This window comes from Malurus melanocephalus, unplaced genomic scaffold (assembly GCF_030028575.1).
Source record: "Malurus melanocephalus ecotype Western Australia unplaced genomic scaffold, MMel_1.1 scaffold_59, whole genome shotgun sequence".
NCBI classification, from domain to species: Eukaryota; Metazoa; Chordata; class Aves; order Passeriformes; family Maluridae; genus Malurus; species Malurus melanocephalus.
The window spans coordinates 2279610-2297507 of NW_026623291.1; the positions used below are offsets into that span (position 1 = coordinate 2279610).

At 45.6% G+C, this 17898-nt stretch overlaps 1 protein-coding gene and 1 non-coding gene across 2 annotated transcripts in view; both read left to right on the forward strand.

The window, feature by feature from the left end:
• The window catches only part of TPD52L2 (TPD52 like 2), a 22615-nt gene extending 7107 nt beyond the window's left edge, over positions 1 to 15508 (forward strand). Inside the window, exons 3-10 of the mRNA XM_057365892.1 lie at positions 1000 to 1151; positions 1984 to 2043; positions 3497 to 3556; positions 7534 to 7635; positions 11465 to 11491; positions 11866 to 11907; positions 13508 to 13556; positions 13770 to 15508. Coding sequence (XP_057221875.1) covers positions 1000 to 1151; positions 1984 to 2043; positions 3497 to 3556; positions 7534 to 7635; positions 11465 to 11491; positions 11866 to 11907; positions 13508 to 13556; positions 13770 to 13865 — 588 coding nt within the window. The 3' untranslated portion in view covers positions 13866 to 15508. The remainder of the gene's footprint in view (positions 1 to 999; positions 1152 to 1983; positions 2044 to 3496; positions 3557 to 7533; positions 7636 to 11464; positions 11492 to 11865; positions 11908 to 13507; positions 13557 to 13769) is intronic.
• A 2271-nt stretch (positions 15509 to 17779) lies between these two features.
• TRNAE-CUC (transfer RNA glutamic acid (anticodon CUC)) lies at positions 17780 to 17851 on the forward strand. The gene has a single exon. It is a non-coding gene; the product is annotated as a tRNA-Glu (tRNA).
• The last annotated feature ends 47 nt before the right edge of the window (positions 17852 to 17898 follow it).

Here is a 17898-nt window from a genome sequence, read left to right on the forward strand (position 1 = left end):
TAATTTTGCTGTGTTACCTTTGAGTCTCTCAGCTAATTGTTAAAATGCACAAAGCTGGCAGGTACTTCAAACACTGTGGTGTGTTGTTTGCGCTTTCCCAGAACAGCCTAATTTGGAGCTCTAAGGAAGTAAGTGGCTTTTGATGCCATGAGCTCAATGTAAGATTTTAACTGCATTTGAAGCAAGAAAACACTTCAGGCAAATGCAGAGCAAAAGAAAGCCGTTTTTCCTTAGGAAACTGAAACATTGGAGCACTTGATGTGCTTTTCTTCCTACCTTTTTCTCTTGAATATTATGCTTTACAGACAACTATTTTTGGTGCCTGAATGCTTTCGAAGAGCCGAGGGTTTGTAATGTAACATCCTAAACTTTGAGCACCTTTTGGGGTTTAAGGGTCAGTTTATAATTTCTGTCTGAAATGTGGCTGAAGATAATTGCAGTTGTTTCTCTCTTGTACATTCCCTCATGTGAGAATCTTGTGGCAGTTCTTTGACTTGCAGGTTTTGGCAAGGGAGGACTGCTGCTCTGGRTGGTCACACAGGGCTTGCTGAGCTGCAGTTAAAGTAGAAATGAACCCACTCTGCCTGGGAACAGCTCCAGAGGTCACTGAAAGTGTTGTAAGAAAGATCTCTGAGGAAAAACTCCTTGCTTTAATRACATCAGAGGAAAATAATGATAAGATGAAATCTTAGTTAATAAGGTTTGGCAACTGAATCATGTTGAAAATACGACATGAGGAATGGATTCTGTTAATCTCAGTGCCATTAAGTCACCAGTCCAGTGATTTGTGTGGATGTTTTCCCAGGTCAAGTCTGATCTGTGGGCTTCCCATTCCAACACAGTTCATGYTGAGTTGAATTATTCTGCACCTGATGTTTTCCCAGTTTTTAAAATCCATGTTAACGAAATGTTGCTAGTTTTTTTGAGGGAGGTAGGAAGATGGTTTMATATCCAGAATTTTACTAAACTGTGATTTAAGACAAACCTCTGCCTCTCTCTAAGGTTGAAGAAGAAATTGGTACTCTCAGGCAAGTTCTGGCTGCCAAAGAGAGGCACTGTGGAGAGCTGAAGAGGAAGCTGGGTCTGACTCCCTTGGATGGGCTGAAGCAAAACCTGTCCAAAAGCTGGCACGATGTCCAAGTCTCCAATGCGTAAGTGTTGCATGTGGTGYACCTGTGTTTAACTGGGACTTTGTGACACTTCCCAGCAGGGTATTCCAGARCTCTTTTGGGTGGCTGGAGGTTTTCATCTGGTGGGTTTATTGAGTAAAAGGCACTTAAAAAAACATTTTTATGTCTGTGTAAACTGAGCTTTCATATCTGTGATCCAGATAAATTGTTGCTGGATGCTCTTTCCCACGATGTTAGAGATCTGGATCACTGCTGGATCACTGGTCCRGTTTGTGTATTTCTGCTCATTCTTTGAGGCCGAGGCTGCTGCTACCTTGTTCTGAACTCAGGCTCAAAGAGAAGGGCAAGCAGTTTCATAGCAGTGCTGCACAGTGCCAGTTCAGAAGCATTCTCTGGGTCATAGAGCCCGAGTTAAAAGCCTGCACTTCCTACAAAACAAATCTGTGATATTGGTGTGCTTCACCAGAGTTGTCTTGTCCTAAATATGTGAAGTGAGACTGTTCCTGAACATGCACTAAGGGTGTTGTCACTGCTGTGCTTGACAGTGCCAGAAGGAAGGTCCATGAGGTAAGTTTGGTCCTGCACTGTGTATCAGGGACTCTGGGTGCCCWTAGGGGCATCATTCAGGSTATAAAGYCTTYTCTAACTTTACCTGGGGTTTGGAGYTATTGACAGTGATACTGCAGAGCAGATTGTTGAGCTGTTCGTCTTGCTGTTTATTCTTTCTCTTTTCTTCATCTTCCYTCCTCTGTCCCTGCCCCATTTCTGTTACTCCTTTGTCACTGGAATCTGTGTCATTGTCTTCTAAAAAATGAATATTAAAGTCATATTCATTAACACTTTCTGTTTCTAGTTATGTGAAAACATCTGAGAAACTTGGAGAGTGGAATGACAAAGTGACACAATCTGACTTGTGAGTGCCTCGAGCTCCTCAGCATCACCTCCTTGTTCCTTGCTGCCTTCCCCRATTCATGCTGCTCCTTGTTCTCCCAGGCATCAGGGCTTGCTTGGGAGCTGGAAGCATGGTGAAGCAGGATTGTTACTTGCAGCATGCCTGGCTTCCAGCTAGAAACATCCCTCAGTTGCAGAGGGGATGAGTAAATGTTAGTGCCATCATCTCTGTCATGGTGTTGCTATTGCAGAAGAAAAATTCCAATCAGTTACCAGACCACATTTTGTATTTAAAAAAAAGAGGGGACAAAAAGGTAACCACAATTTCCCTTTAGCTGKTAGATTAGTCAGGTGTCTTATTAGKGARCCTCAATCTTTACTGTGAAACTGTTTCCCTTCTCATCATGAATGTGGTAGGAATCACTTTGACTGCTGCCTTTCTTTAAGGTCACCTGGGAGAGAAGGGGCTGGAGGTGCTTCCCAGTAGCTGCAAGTAGAGTCTGTGGAACTGCCAGTGTGTTCATCGGCTTTTAAATCTGCTGCATTGATGTGTGACCTTTTTCCCAGTGTAGCTCTAGAAAGCCATTAATTTTAATCTTTGCTGTGTATCCGAGCAGGTGACAAGTGCAGACAAAGAACATCTGGCTGCTTGTGCTTCTGGAATATATTCTTTAATTGTATTAGCTCTCCTTTGATATTTGACATGATTCACTGATTCCTGCTGCACAGCTGAACCTAAGGAACCCTTGAGTGTTTTCTGCACTGAAGTTTCTCTTCCTTTGTCTTGTGTTGAAGGAGATGATTATTTAGCTRAGAGGAAAATGAGGACTGGGAGCATCACATCGTTAGGCAAGGTSGCACTGATCTAATTGGGGCAAGTGAATTCTAGGTGATAAGTCCCCTCCTTTGAGCACCTCTCTGTCCTGTCTGGGGTGGGAGCAGCCACCCTCTATAGTGTGTGTGTTCTCTATCTCCAGTGTTAGTTCTCACAACTCCTAAGGTATTGTTTTGTGTGTAGAGAAACATRATTTCTAAAGATTAGAAAAACAAAAGTTTGATTGTTTATCTGGTTCATGCTGTATTGGTAAAATACAGCTTTGGGTGTGGCAGTCTGATTTTTTTGGCCTTGAGCTCAGTTCACTGTTCTGTGCTTTTAGTACAGAGCAGCAACAGAACATGTAGGAAGGGAGCAGAAGATGCAAAGTCTTTCATTTCCTGACACCTTTTAAACTGAAGGCTTTGTTTCTTTGTGCTCAGTGTTTGAACATGCTTAAACAAAAGAAACTGGGGCTTAGGTGTCTCCCTGTCTCTCAAACAGCTCTTCCTTCCGGCTGTATCAGGGAGGCTGTAACTGCTGTCAGAGAACTAAAGCCTCTGATACTGTAAGTGTAATGAGTCACTAAAATGTGGAAAGTGTCAGAAGAAGCACCTGTAGTGAATCTTGGAGCTGTSTCTAACCTCAGTTGTGTTTGTAGATATCTTTCAGCCAGCAGCACACTGGAGGACTGGAATGAAAAAWTAACTCAATCAGAAGCGTGAGTGTCTTAACCTTCAGCCTTAACAAACGCTTTCCTCTGACAGTCTGCTGCTGCTCACTGTGCTSTGCTCCTGCTCCCAGTCCTCTGCTTTCACTAGATCTACCTGGACATTTACCTTTCCTGGCTTTTGCTCTTTTAACCCAATAAATGCCTCTGCTGGGAGAGGGAGCTTTTCCTCAGGTCAGTATCTGCTTGATACTCTGCAAATACCTGCCTGCACTCAGGAACTGGCTGAAAYCCTTGGGTACACTTTCAGCTGAGATCTTTGGAATAGCCAGACTGACTTTTTTGTTACCCCAACATGCTCTGCAGGGAGCAGGAGCTTTGCATTCTGCTGTGGTACCTGATGAAAATAGAGCTGTAGCRTCCAGGACAGCTTCCTGTCACATTGGGGCCACAAATAGACTCAAACAGCTTAAACCTCACAGCTGTTCTACTCCAGTTGTTGAATGCAAATCTCTCTTAAATGTGCTTTTACTAAATGCCTGAAATTAAACTCTCATCTGGACTAAATTATGGAAGGATATTATGGAAGTTGGCCTTTGTCCTTCCCACTGCGCCTTTCCCACAGTATGTAGGGCAATCCCTTACAGTGCTGCAGTGGGAGCAGGTAGGTTGTGTCATTATTTTCTGAGCTGATTTAAACTGTGGGGAGGTAGGTCTTAGGTGTGAGCCAGCTTTTCCTGTTCTCTGGAGTGGGTATGAGACACAGTCCTCGGAGCTGGCTGGGTTTTCTGTAGTATGTGTGAACGCACGGTTTTCTTCCTAACAGGAGTGAAAGAGCAGCAGAGATAAAAAGTAGGAGTAGCAGAAAAAWCTTTGAACTATGCAGGTCTGCTTTCAACTGCTTTTTCTAGATTAAGAAGCTGTAAACTGTCACTGTTTCGCTTGCTCAGTAGAGTGACCTTGGTTTTTGTGTTTGCTGACAGTGACTGACTCCAGCAGTGTTTAATCAGGGTCCCTCCCTGGGTGTGCCTGCTAGAATAGAAAACTTTGGGTTTTATCTGTTTCCTTGTGCTCCAYAAGCACCAGAAATGTGGCGGAAATATGCTTTTGTGCAGCACTTAGGGCCTAAATAGCTGTGGCACCTTAGCTTTCCTGCTTGCTTTGGCACTGGACAGAGTGACAATTGGTGCTGGCAAGGTAGAGACTGATTGAAATGGAGACATGAGGGGGGATTGAAAGATTCCAGCAATGTTTCAGAAATCGATCAGAATTTCCACTTCTCTGACTAAACTTCATTAAATGCAAAGAAGCAAGTTCAAGGAGTCCAAGGGTGAGGTTTTACTCATGTTTGGGATTTTTTTAATGCAAATGCATCGTCTGTCCTGTTTCAGAGCTGCTCTGCTTGTAACTGAAAAGGCTCTTGAGTGAACTGGGAATGGGCCTGACTCCTGACCTTACGGTGTTTTTGTGTGCTGCGGAATTTCCTGGTGTTTGCCATTCCTGGCCACAGACTTTCCCTCTTCAAGCAGTRCACAAACAGGGCAAAACCCACCCCAGTCTGTTCCTGGATCCAGTTTCATTATAATCAGAATGTGAGATGACTTACGTGGTTTGTGTCTTTAGCCAGACAGCTCAAATGGTGATTGCTGGATAAAAGCGAGTGAGAGGAAACTGGTGTTAATGGATAAAGGAGGATTGGAGGGTGCAGATTTTATTCCTTCCTGTCAGGGTTTATTGGAGAGGGGTGCAGTGAAATGTTGGAATACCATGGGATGAACAGCACAGGGCAGAGATCATCTCTGTGGCTTCTGCTGCAGCCAATTGCCTGTGAGTAAAGCRAGGTATTAGTCAGGGCTTATATTTATTACTCCCAGATTTGGATTATTCCATTGTGCTTTGTGCTGGGGCTAAGGGAAGAAARTGAGCACTCGTGAATTTACACCCGTGGAAAACCCAGCTGTGGCACTTGCAGGAGAAGAGTTGCAACTTCTAGGTCAGGGCTGGGTGTAGTTAAGTTGCATTAAAGTCTTGTATAAGCTGATCCCTGGCTGTCACAGATGCAGCTCCACATGTGTGTCTGGTGGCAGTTCTGGGTTACAGAGCTGTTCATCTCTTTGTGCTTCCCTGGCTCTGCCTCCTGCCTGGCAGCAGGGAGGTGTGTATGTGTGTAGGAGCTGTGGATGTAGGGCTAGGCTGGCCATCTGATCCAGCTGCCKGCTTTTTTGTGCTTCCAAGTTTATATTTAATCTAGATTGTTTTCTTGATCTAGATTGCTGTGCCAGCACAAGCAGTTGTGCTGGAGGAAGGAGCACACTCAGGCAGAAGCAGCAGCACCCCACTGCTCGGATCTTCAATTATATTAAAAATTCTGCTGTCAGGTGTGGAAAACAAAACTGGAAAATCTCTAACCTTCATCTGCTGAAACTGGGCATAATACCTGGACTTCCGCAGTGTGAATGGCATGATGGTGTCCTTTGGGGCTGTAAACCATTCCTCAGTGCTGAGCTCTGGGTGCCAAGCAGACCTAGAGTCAGCACTGCATACTTTGGTGAGCACGAGGTCTTCAATATTTGTTAGGCAGCTGTAAATCAAATCCCATGACAGGGCTCAGCCAGGGTGGAGCCTGGCTGCTGAAGGCAGGGATTGACATCCTTTTCAAACACAGTGGTCACTATGGGAAGGTGATCCCTGTGTGAGATCAAGCAGCCTCAGTGCTGATCAGTTCACTCCTAAATCGTGCTGAGGTGCAGCAGATTGTGCTGTGCAGAGGCAGTGTTAAGGCCTTGCTGTTGGGGCATGCTCAGGTTCTTCTGGARCTATTGACTTCAAGAAGAATTGGTCTGAAAAATGTGTAGGTTATAGGAATTTTCCTTCAGGAGCTGGAAGAGGGAAGGAAAACCTAAKGTAGTTTTGCCCCCTTTTTCTGCCTAAGTCTTGTGTATATTTGTGATTTAGAAATACTTGGCTGTGGTATTAAGAAAACCCAAAAAAACCAACATGTYGTAATTGGAATTGCTCAAATCCATTTCGGTTGCTTGGTGCTGTCCATGCATTTCTGCCTGGAGAGAAGGAGATGTGAGTAAGTCACTGTCACCGTGGTGTTTGTAGCCAGGGGAGCTCAGGCGTGAGAGAACGTCAGGCTGTTCATAATGCCCTTCTCCTAAATATCCTCACCAGACAAAAAAAAATAAACTCAAGCTGAAATATTTAGTATAAGAAAAGCATAAAATGTTGAACTTGTTTTCCAGTCTGAGTCTTTTCTTTGTAGTCTGARGAATGACATAAATTTAGATGTTAATCATCAACTGTAGAATAGTTTAGAGAGAATGAATTAATGAAAGTGACTCAAAGAATCTTTGTTCCTGAGATTAGTCTCATCTGAAGGAAACAAAGGTTCTCATGTGTCTCCAGCTCAGGTATAAACTCAAATAATCAGCTGACAAATAAAAGCTGYCAGACTTCTTACCTACTGTGGTTAATGGTAACTGATAGGAAACTTCTCTACCAATTTATTTCTAAACTGCTCTTGTAGAATTAATGCTGATTCCTGCATTTCTCTTCTGTATGGCGATGATGGTCTTGCTTTTTGCCTCTTTGCTCCAAAACATAATGCCACAACAAATGCTATGACTTCCTCAAGGCTGCAAGGATAGTATGGAATAGGTTCCTAGATTTATTTTCTCCAGGACACCAAGATGTGTTTGTAGAGCAATTTGGCTACAGTGCTGTGGTGTTAGAGCTTCCATGTAGAAAACTGGTTTTGCTTTGGTTTCTAGTAAATGTTAGATTTAAGAACATATGTCAAAAGTATAGGGTGAATGTATGGAAAGGTTAATCCCACACTCCCTGGTTTTGTAAAACTTCAAGTATTTGAATAYATGCAAATCTGGAAGTGGCTCTTTCAGTGAAGTCAGTGCAGCTCACTAACCCAGCTGCTTTCCTTTAATATGGGGCCCCTTTTSAAAATGGGGGGGTGGCATTTTGAGATACAACCTCGTTGTTCAATTTATGATTTTTTTTCCATTTAGTTATAAGAAGACGCAGGAAACCCTTTCCCAGGCAGGACAGAAGACTTCAGCAGCCCTTTCCAATGTAGGTTCTGTTATCAGCAGGAAGCTTGGTGACATGAGGTAAGATTTTTGGTTTGCACTCCAGTGCTTTGATCTCGGTTTCAAACAGGAATGGGACTTCAGACAATAGCTAGGCTTTTTTCCATTTTTCTGCTTAGTTGGCAGCACATTGCTGTTGATGGACTGCCACCTTCTGTGTGGCCCTGTGCATTGTAGTTTAGGACAGATTAAGCACTTGCTGACGATTTATTGGTGGGATAAAATCATTCTAAGGCATTTAAGTTTGGTCTGTTTAGGAGAACTGAYCAAACATTTTTAGCAGCCTTCACCCTTTTACTGTCATGTAAATTCACTGCAGCTTTTATGTCATATGTAAGAAACTAGAATTAAAGTTTCCCTTTTCCATTCCTTACTGGATTATGGAGATGTGTTTTCTCAGTGTAACTGCTTTGGATTAGAGAGGGGTCATCCCTCCTGTGCTCTGTTATGATTAAAAACAAAAAAGGCAAAGTCTGTTGCATTCCATGTGGTTTCAAGCCCCGGGTGTTGACATTCCATAGAGAAGGGCAGCGTGTCTTCCAGACACGGTTAGGTCATGTTGGTTGGAAAATACCAATTGATTCAGAAGATTATGACARCATTAAAAATTTGTTCTGTGGTTGGTGGTTATCTCTATTCCTTAAGTAGATGACACTGAAATTATTGCAAATTTAAACTTCTCCTGATCGGCAAAACGGACAAGCTCCCCTGGCTGAGGTTCTTGCTCTGTGAGTTTCTCAGCTGTACGAAGCTCAAGGTTAGAATTGGTGATTTACCTGCTCCTCTGAAATTTAAGCTAAACATTTCTTCCCTGCTAATAGTAACATCCAAGTTTTTCTTGCAGAATCCCTTGACCATATTGTTTTTTTTTTTTTTTTTTGCAATTAGAAGCTAATTTAGGATGTACAGCCTGTCTAGGTTACTAATGAAAGATTTTTAGAGCTTGTATTTAACATGCTGCATCAGACCTTGGATTGAATGGGTAGCTGTCATTCTTTGTAGGGAATTTCCTATTCCACTGTGGCTGGGAGTATCYGAGTGGTAAGAACTTGTTGGCCTCTGATCACATAGTGCTGATTTATTCTGGTTCTGTCCTCAGTGAGGTAGTTACTGTGTTCCTTGAGGGTATTTTTTGGTGTTTTCARTAGCTCTCATCTCTGAATTTGGCAGAGGACTAGCTGGCTTCCTACCCTTTCCGGCATTCAAGTTGTAACTTTTCTTTCCTGGAAACTCCCTAGTGTGCTGGAAGAAGAGATTTTTATGTAATCACAGCAGATTACAGATACTGGCACAAGATGTGGTGGGAACACATTTTGCCAAACTGATAAGTAAATTTGGGGCCTGGTTTCTGCCGTCTGGCCAGGCTGTTGCAGCGAAGGAATGGGAACTGTGCTTTTTTTGGGACCACACGGGGAACTCCTGAACCAGAGTTGCCACCAGAATTTGTTTTGACAGGCTTGGCCCTGCCTGTTGTTTTTTAGTTGGGAGATGCAGGTCATGCAGCTGCTGAAATGTTTGTGCCATCCCAGGAGCTGATGATRGAGGGAGGGGATGCTGGGGTGCTCTCCTGGTGGCAAAGCTGGCCTGGCATGGTCACTGTGACAACTGTCCATGTAATCAGCTGGCCCAGGCACGAGCCAGGCCTTTGCAGCAGTGATTTTGCTCAGCTTCAACATCTGCAATTCCTTTTTATAGCTAATACCTTGAGTGAGGTGTTATGAAGTAGAGGCAGCTTCTGTCTTATCGCTTGGGAATCCCTGCCAAAGTTATTTCAGCAGGATTTGTGTACATGGCCCTGCGGGGGAACACAGTAATGATTTTTTTTTAAAGACTTTCAGTTTTTCTCTGCATATATAAACAGACTTCCATCTCCTGTGCTGTATCCAAGTCTTCCTGTTTCTGATTCTGAAGAAGGTTTAACTCTGAGYGTAAGGTCTTGCAGGAACTGTCCCACTTTTCACCCTTGCCAGGTGAACTCTGGTGTTCTGATATGTGATCAGAGCTGATGAGGAGTGAAGTCTGTTGTATTGCTGTGATCACTGCTCTGAGCAAGTGGGATGATCTTTGTTCCCAGAGAATCTCTGTTACAGGCCTTGTAGCCTACACTGACCTCCATTACTGTGCTCTGTTTTTTTTCCTTCTTACACTACAAATTCACTTGTAAAGMGAGTTTATTTTCCAGCACTGGAAGTGTGGAGATAACAGAGGGGATTTCCTTGTTTAGTCAGCCTTCACCGGTTGATAAATGCAAGGAAGGCCTGATGAATGGGACAGAGCCTCTGATACACCGAGGGCGTGGGCATAATTCCATCAAAAATGCTTGGGCCAAATTGCTATTAAATACAAGTAACACATTAAATCTTTAGACTTGCTGTATTCTTGTCAAAATAATTTTGGTGTGTGAGTTGTAACCTTGGGAAGTTAGTGCTGTAACTGCATGCTCGGTGCTTTAATGCTCTACTGGATTGCTTTGAGGGGAGAAAATGTACCTTAGTGGGTGGGATTTTTTTCAAGTCTTGGCCTCTTCAGATGTCTCTGTTATCTCCACCTACAGTTAAAAAGTAAATTGGCTTTTAGACAATCTGTTCCTGCATTTTACTGATTCCAGTAAACTGCAAAATTTGGAAAAGTGTTTTTTCTTTTTGTTGCTTTGTGGGTTTGTGTCCACCGATGCACTTCATGCTGTCTGATGACGTTTGCTGCTGTACATAATGCTACAAGCAAATTAATTTTGAAGTGTTAGCCTGAACCCAGAAGTGCCTGCAGATTCTAGAATTTATGTAAACTTATGGAAGGAGGAGAAGTGTTATTGCTAGGTCCAGGGCAAGATATTGAATAAGAACTAGTGCTTGTGGTATTCCGTATGGAGCAGCATGGTGCATGGATGTGTTATCTGTGTTGTTCTCCTTTAAGCAAGAGTCAGTAGAAAGTTAATTTATCTCACACGCAAAGGCAGCATTTCAAGGAGTCTGCCCTGCCAAAGAGCTGACTTGGGTATGTGGGGAAATGAAACCACAAAGCCCAACATCTTCACTCTGGCTGTCAGGAAAAGCCCTTGTACTCCTTGCCAAGTACTTCACATCCAGCTTGCCATGACTGTTYCCTGCTGCAGAGACAAAAATTATATTTAAGTGGAATAAAACACTTCTCTGGCAGGAGAAGCTCCTTTAGAGCATCCTGGTAATCTTACTATTAGAACTAGGAAACTTCAGGCTGTTGTTTCAGACAGCTGAGATGCTACTGCATTGCAAAATCCCAGCCTAAAAATTGGCAACCGAGTTACAGGGYAAACATGATACCTTTAATCTTATCTTTATTAGGCTGCAGTCCATTTGTTCTCTSTGCTGTAGCTTCGAGATTTGCAGGCTTGGCAAGATAATGTGCAGGTATCCATTGCAGGTTGCCCTTACACAAGTACTCACCAGAAGTCCGAGCAATGCTGTCTTTGTATGAGAGACCACAGGGGGAAACAGGGGATGGAGGTATCTCTGCCAATGTAGTTGGTGCTTGGTAAAACCTTCAGTTTAGGAAAACAAAACCATGTGAGAGYAATGGATGGGGGTAGGTAAAATGTTTTGGTTTGCTGTTGCACATTTACTCCTTCCCCTCCCTAGCTGGGTTCTAAGTTGAGGTAGGTGCTGTTATTGCTCTTCGAGAAACAGCTTGTCAGGAGTTAATGAAAAGCAWTTTTTTTGCTTGCTCCTGTGATTTATTTTGAGAGTTTTCTCCTGGGTAGTTGACTCTGCTGTCCCATGATTTTGTGACCGTGTCCCTGCGTTCAGTGTTTAGCTCTGCGTGAGTTTCTGACCATTCCTTCTTTTTTCTCTCTGCTGCCTGTGGCCTCTCCCAGGGCTCACTCCATCTCACATTCCCTTAGGTAAGATACYCCTCAAGACTCTAAAAGAGCATTTGTTTCTGTGCCAGGCCCTTGCAGACCTTAAAGGGGAAGCTGGTTATTTAAGCCTTGCCTGAACTTTTGGCACAGATTGAGAAATCTACCACAAACCAATGCCCTGGGATTGACTTTTGTATCACATTTGTACTTAAATATTGACTGTCCCATGTCTGGAAAACTAAATTCTGGGCTGCAGCTGTTAAATTAGGGGATAGAGGGCTGRCTCCTACCACTTGGATTGTCCACAGCAGCCTGTGTGTGGACAGTGAGTGCTTCAGACCCAGGGTTAGGCTGCTTTTGCATGGTGTCAAATTGTCATTAACTTTTTCCTCCTTGTCCCAAATGCTTCCGAGCAGCGGCTACTCCATCCGCCACTCGATAAGTATGCCAGCCATGAGGTAATGTAGCACGGGCCTGCTTCTCCTGAGTGGGGCTGGGGGGAGGACAGCTGCCTCCATCACTGCTGGGGGGTTTGTTCTGAMTGGTACAACTGGCTCTTTTCTGGAGCTGGCCCCTCTCTGAGTGTGGGTTAATCACAGCCTTTGGTTTGACTCTTTAAAGGGTTTTTTGATGTCCGTTACGGTCATTAGCACCTGTCTTCTCGTGGACTCAGTGCAGTGTTTTACCTGTCCCAAAGTCTGGTTGAAAATTGCAGCTTTCAGAGGTCCCTGAAGGGCAGGATTRAAGTTCTGTCACTCTGTATGGCACAGCCTTTGCTGATTCCAAGGTGGATCCTAATGTAAACCCTCTGTAGAAGTGGCAGCTGCCCAGCCTGCTCGACCTTGATAAAAAGGGCTTTTCCTATGAGAAAGCACATACCAAAGGATCAACTCCAGCCATAAACACCTGTGTGAGAATGCTTTGATTAGCCCTACAACACTGGGCTTTGGGTGTATGTGGGAGATGCAAATGTTGTCTGATAAAAGCAAGAAACATCTGCTTGCTTGAGGGATTGCTCTCACTCCCTCCTRTTGGCTGGCTGCATGGTGGAACCTAAAACTATGCAGAAAAAAACATATAAATTCTGAAGTGTGTTTAATAAAGACAATCCTGCTAGGGGAGAAGCTGAGGCCTGTATTRTTATCTGTCACACTGCTCCACCCTCTCCTTGGCCTTCACTTAATGGTGCCTTAGGTGGTGCTCTCCTTGCAGGAGAAATGACTGCCAGGGATGGACAAGGCCCACAGAACTCTCTCTGTTCATCCTCATTCCAGATCAATGGAGGTTATTTTATGGCTGCAAATCTAAAGCAATTCCTTGGAACRAAAATAACTGAGATGAGGCAAGTCATCTCCCAGCGCTCCCGCAGCCTGGCCCCGGGGAGCAGCTCTATGAGTAATTGCCTGGTCTGGAAGCTCAGTACAGAGCACTCCCTGAAATCCTTTGCCAGTGAAGCAGCTTGTTGGGTTGTCAAACAACTGACCTGGTTTTCTTTGCTAGAAATATGAAATGCTCTGATTAATTTATTACACTGTGATTTTCGTGAGCATTTCCTGATGCAAATGAAAGAAATAATTTTATTATAGAAATAAAACTGCTGATAGGTGCAGGTACACAGCCCTTCCCCTTCCTCCYCGTGGGATGTAATACAGGAAACTCAAGCCTTTGTTACAAACCTTTCTCAGCTTTCCCTTTCCACTGTTTAAAATAAAATGGTTTTAGTTAGAATTTTTGTAAAGCTAAGAGCTGGTTTCTTTTCTACTTACCATGCCCTGATTCCCCAGTGAACTAAGACTTGTTTCCCTCCAACATTTTAGCTTGAGCAATTGAGTGGACTGCACATGGTATAAAYATTTTCCTTCAGAGTTTGTTTGTGATGTTCTTGCCTGGTGTGCCTGAGAGATTTGTGCCAAAGGCTGTGAGGAGCTGGAAGTGTTCTGGTGCTGGTGTCACTTCAGGGGAATGGCCACAGAGCCCAGTCACACTGTGCCATTTGACATGGTCAAGAGCTAACTTGTCTTGATTTGTTGTTTTTTTCTCCCCTTTTTCTTCTTCAAGGAATTCTGCAACCTTCAAGTCCTTTGAAGACAGAGTTGGGACCATAAAGGTAACAGTCTGCTTTGTCTTGTAAACACGGAGCGTGAAGCCTTGTGCAGAAACTTTAATTTCTGCAATGTTTTTCTTGTAGACTAGTATTCGGGCAAATGGCCTCTCAGATATGTGAAGTCTTGGCTACAGTAGGTGACCTTGACAAGGGGGAATTGACTTGGTATTCCCAGTGCTGCTTTCTTGTKGCCCTCACTCTCTTCTCTCCTTCCAGTCCAGAGTGGTGGGCAGCAGGGAAAACAGCATTGACAGCCTCCACTCCCCCTCTGGAGCTGGGGACAAGCCTCCACAAGACAACGCTCCCTTCTAGACCTGGATGTGGCTTTGCACGGCTGTGCACAACTGGAAGAGCCCCCTCCCTCCCAAACCTTCACCACAGCAACGACATGCGAATCCGAGAAGGGGCTGAGAGCCAGTCTGGAGAGATCCATCCTTCATTCATAGACACTGCTGCTGGATCCAAGTCAAATAAAGAGAATGCAAAGTTTTGTACACAAATAATATTTTACACTAAAGTTTGTAGATTAAATGTATCACTGCTGTCCTTTTGGGAGAGCGTGTAAGCTGGAGTTTCCTTAAAGTAGCTCAGAAATGCCACTGCTGTAGATGAAAACAGTTTTCCCCTGTCTGACATAGCTTGGAGCAGAGATATGGCCCTGAGCAGCATGAGGARRGCAGTAACTGGAGAAGCCAAGTGCATGGGCACCTTAGCTTCAGCTTCTGTCTCTGTTCTCTGTGTGGGCTACTCTGGGAGCTCCCAGGCTTCTCCTGTTACTGTTTTCTCTGCTGGCACTCATCGGAGCAGTTGGGTTAATGGGGTAAACAGTTGGGTTTTTTCTGGGCTCCTAAAAGGTAAACTTCRCTTAGCAGCTGCCTCGTTGTTACACTAATGCTCTAGCTTTAACAAAACTAAGAATCTTTATTTTTAAATGCAATGAACTTTAAAGAAATAAAGCTTAAAAACAGACAAAAAAAAAAAGCTTTGGCATCATATTAGGGCAATGCTCCCTTGGACTCTGAAGCTGAATTGCAAGCCTTACATCACTTACGCTTTTGTTGTTAATGATTTGTTTTCTGTAGAGAAGACTGCAAGGTTTCTAAAGCTGGTTGTTGAGCACTGGAGTTTTGCATCATGCAGTCATAGCAGCATGTTTATAAAGCCAGTTCTTGTGTTAAATTCAGTGGTGCACTCTGTTTCCCGAGTGTATGAAACTTGCTTCTCCCTTCTCAGCTTATACCTTCGTTCTCGGAGGAATTTCTGAAGGCTGGAATATGGATACCATTGGAGGTTCTCTGCTCTTCGAGGGCTCCTCCAGCTGGTACATCTGGCTGTRACTGGATGGGTTTCTCAGTTGAAAGCCCCAGCTCTAATTTTGGTTTACAAAACTAGCAGAGTCATGGAGCTCACCCAGTCCCCCTAGGGGCTGGATGTTTTGCTTTTTTGATGTCCAACTTCATTGCTCAGGAGCTGACAAATTCCAAGTTTTCTCCTAGAGGCCTGTTTTTATTCTAGGCAAGGTGCCTCCACRTAGAAATACCTAGAGTGAGCGATTCTGTGCCTTAGAGGCGAAGTGGGACTTACTCAGGTCTTTAAACTTATGTACATATCTGGGTAGTTTTAGTGGTTTATCACCCCGGAGGGACTGAACTGCCTCTGACCCTTTAGAGAAGCAAGTTTTGACACTGATTTGATTAATCTCCATTTTCCCCACCCCTGCTCCCCTCCCTCTGCAGACCTGGGGACATGGGATGAGATGTTAGTGGGCAGATGTACTAGGCTATAGGTGGAGTGTCGAGTGTTGTTCATGGGCACTCCTTGTTTGACTGGAACTGGCCTCTCTCTGWGGAGCAGAGACAGTGAAACAGGGACTGCGGGATCTTGGGTATGGAACTGTTTCTCTTTAAGATAAAGACTGAGGAAACTTGTCAATAAAGGATTCCTTTGGGAGAAAATAGGGTGAATGTCGTTGTCTTGTTCTATCTAACAGCGCTGAAATCCCCTCTTGGGTGTGTGTTACGAACTCGTCAGGTAAATAACTGCCTGCAGCAGCCTGAGGCAAGAAGCAACTGAAATATTCCATCCTATCCTTCTGGCTTGTCTGCTGGCTCTCTGGATCCTTTCTCATGAAGGAATGTACTAAATAATATTTACAGTCTGATGTTTCCTTTCCAAAATTCCAGACATGGTTCCATAGCTGGTTCCTGAGCTGTGCCTGTGTTCTGGGGAGCTGCACACTTCATAACTGGTGCTGTAGGTGAACTCCAAATTTCCTCGTGCTGTATTCCCGAGCTAGGAGCGTGGGACTGCAGTCCCAGCAGTAACCTTGGCAGTGGGAGCTGAGGTTGGAGAAACTTCTAATGTGGAAAAGCTGCAGCTGTGGTGCTGGCGTGGCTTGACAGTGTGATACCTCAGGGAATCAGTCACTTCCTTGGAAGCTCTGGCAGTCCAACAGCACAGGGGGAGCCGTGGATGGACGGCTGGAACTGGGAGCTGCTCTCTCCAAGTTTAAAAGGGCAGTGGAGGGCGGGCAAATAGCTTGTGGAGAGGCCAGCAGAGATCTTCAGTGTGGTGTTTTCAGAGGAAGGATGTCCGGCTAAGCTTGAGGAATCTGCTTGGTCGTGAGGGTTTGGGTTTGTGGGGTTTGGGTGTTTTGMAGGTTGGGGGTGTTTTTCCTACATAACTTCATTAGGTGAAACTCCATCTCCACAAGTGGGGCTTAGGACAGAGGGATTGGTATGAGACCTGATCCTGGAGGAGACATTGCTGGGAGTGCCAGGCTGTGGTGAGGGGAAGGCGGATCGCTCCATCCCACAAAGCAGGTAAACAGCAGAACCGAAAAGTAACTAATGCAACAAGCAGGAYGGAGAAATTTTCCCTGCTGTCACCATGTCCCAGCCCTCAGCCAAAACCATGGCAAGCGTTTCTTAAGGAATTTGACTTTTATGCTCTGAGAGGGGTTGCACAACCACTCCAGCAGCGGGAGCCTGTGCTCATCGCAGCCGAACAGGCAGTGTCCAGAGCCAAACACTGGCCTTGGGCTAGCAGCCTGGGCCAAATGCTGCACCCCTGTGGGTGCTGGGCTGGGCTCAGTGTCTCTTCTTGGGTGCAGACTCCGTGCAAGATCCARGGTCAGTGCTGGGGAGCCCTGCAGATCTGCGGTTTCAGAAGGAGAAAGGTGCTGGAGCTGGACTGGGGATGGAGCTGGAGCAAGGAGAGGGTGTGGGTGTGTGATTCATGGCGATGACTGTTGGCAAATGGGATCCATCATCGTTCATSTCTTTAAAACATGACTCAGAGGCAWCAGACGGGAAAGGCCATTRGAGTCACACAGAGARGACTCACACATCMGCAGGGCTATGCCGGAGCAATGGGAGGGATAACGAGCGAGTGTCCCTGCACTGGCACTGGGGCCACCACTGCAGGGTCACTTGCTCCAGGATGCATTGAATGGGTGGAAGCCGTGATTTTACCCAACGCTGGGAAACAGCCRTGTTTCCCAGGGAACAGCCAGGAGTGCCAGGAAACTTGAGCAACTGGGAAAAACAGACTCATGAGCTTAAAATCCCATTTTGCTCTAATTGTAAGCACTCATTTTCATTAAAGGGAACCGGCTCTGCACGGGGCTCCTGGAGAACCCAAGAGGTGGTGTAGGGCCGGGTGGGTGGGTGGCAGGCAGGATAGGATTTTCAGAACAGGGGCAGGGGTTGAAGGTCCTGCCCAAAGCATACTCAGTACWGGGGTCGGTGTTCAGGCAGCATGCTGAGCACCTGGACAGCATCCCAAAGGCAGTGAACCCTCAGGCCGGTGGCACACGGGTGATGTGCTGGGGGTGTTCCCTGTAGCCCCCAGCCCCACTGCAGTACCAGCTTCTGGCTCCTCCGCTATCCCGGTCTGACTGCAGCCCCTGTGCCTCTGCCTCTGCCCCCAGCCCCGCAGATCCCCGTGTCACAGCCCCCAGACCCAGCGCTCCCTGTGCCACGGTCACCAAATCCTGTGAGGAATGCAGCCCCCGGCCGCAGCCGCAGCCGTTGTGCCGCAGCCGCCAACCGCCCCGCAGCTCCCGGTCCCTGTACCACAGTCACCGGTTCCCGTGATGGATGGCAGCCCCCGYCCCTTGCACTGCAGCCCCCGGTCCCACCGCAGCCCCGATGCTGGTGTCACTGTCCCTGCCCGCCCACGGTGACTGTGCATGAAATGCAGCGAGAGAACCACACTCGTATCGCTCCCTGGTGGTCTAGTGGTTAGGATTCGGCGCTCTCACCGCCGCGGCCCGGGTTCGATTCCCGGTCAGGGAAGTTCCGTTTTTGCCGCGCTCTATGCCGCTTTTCCACCTTCCTTCCCT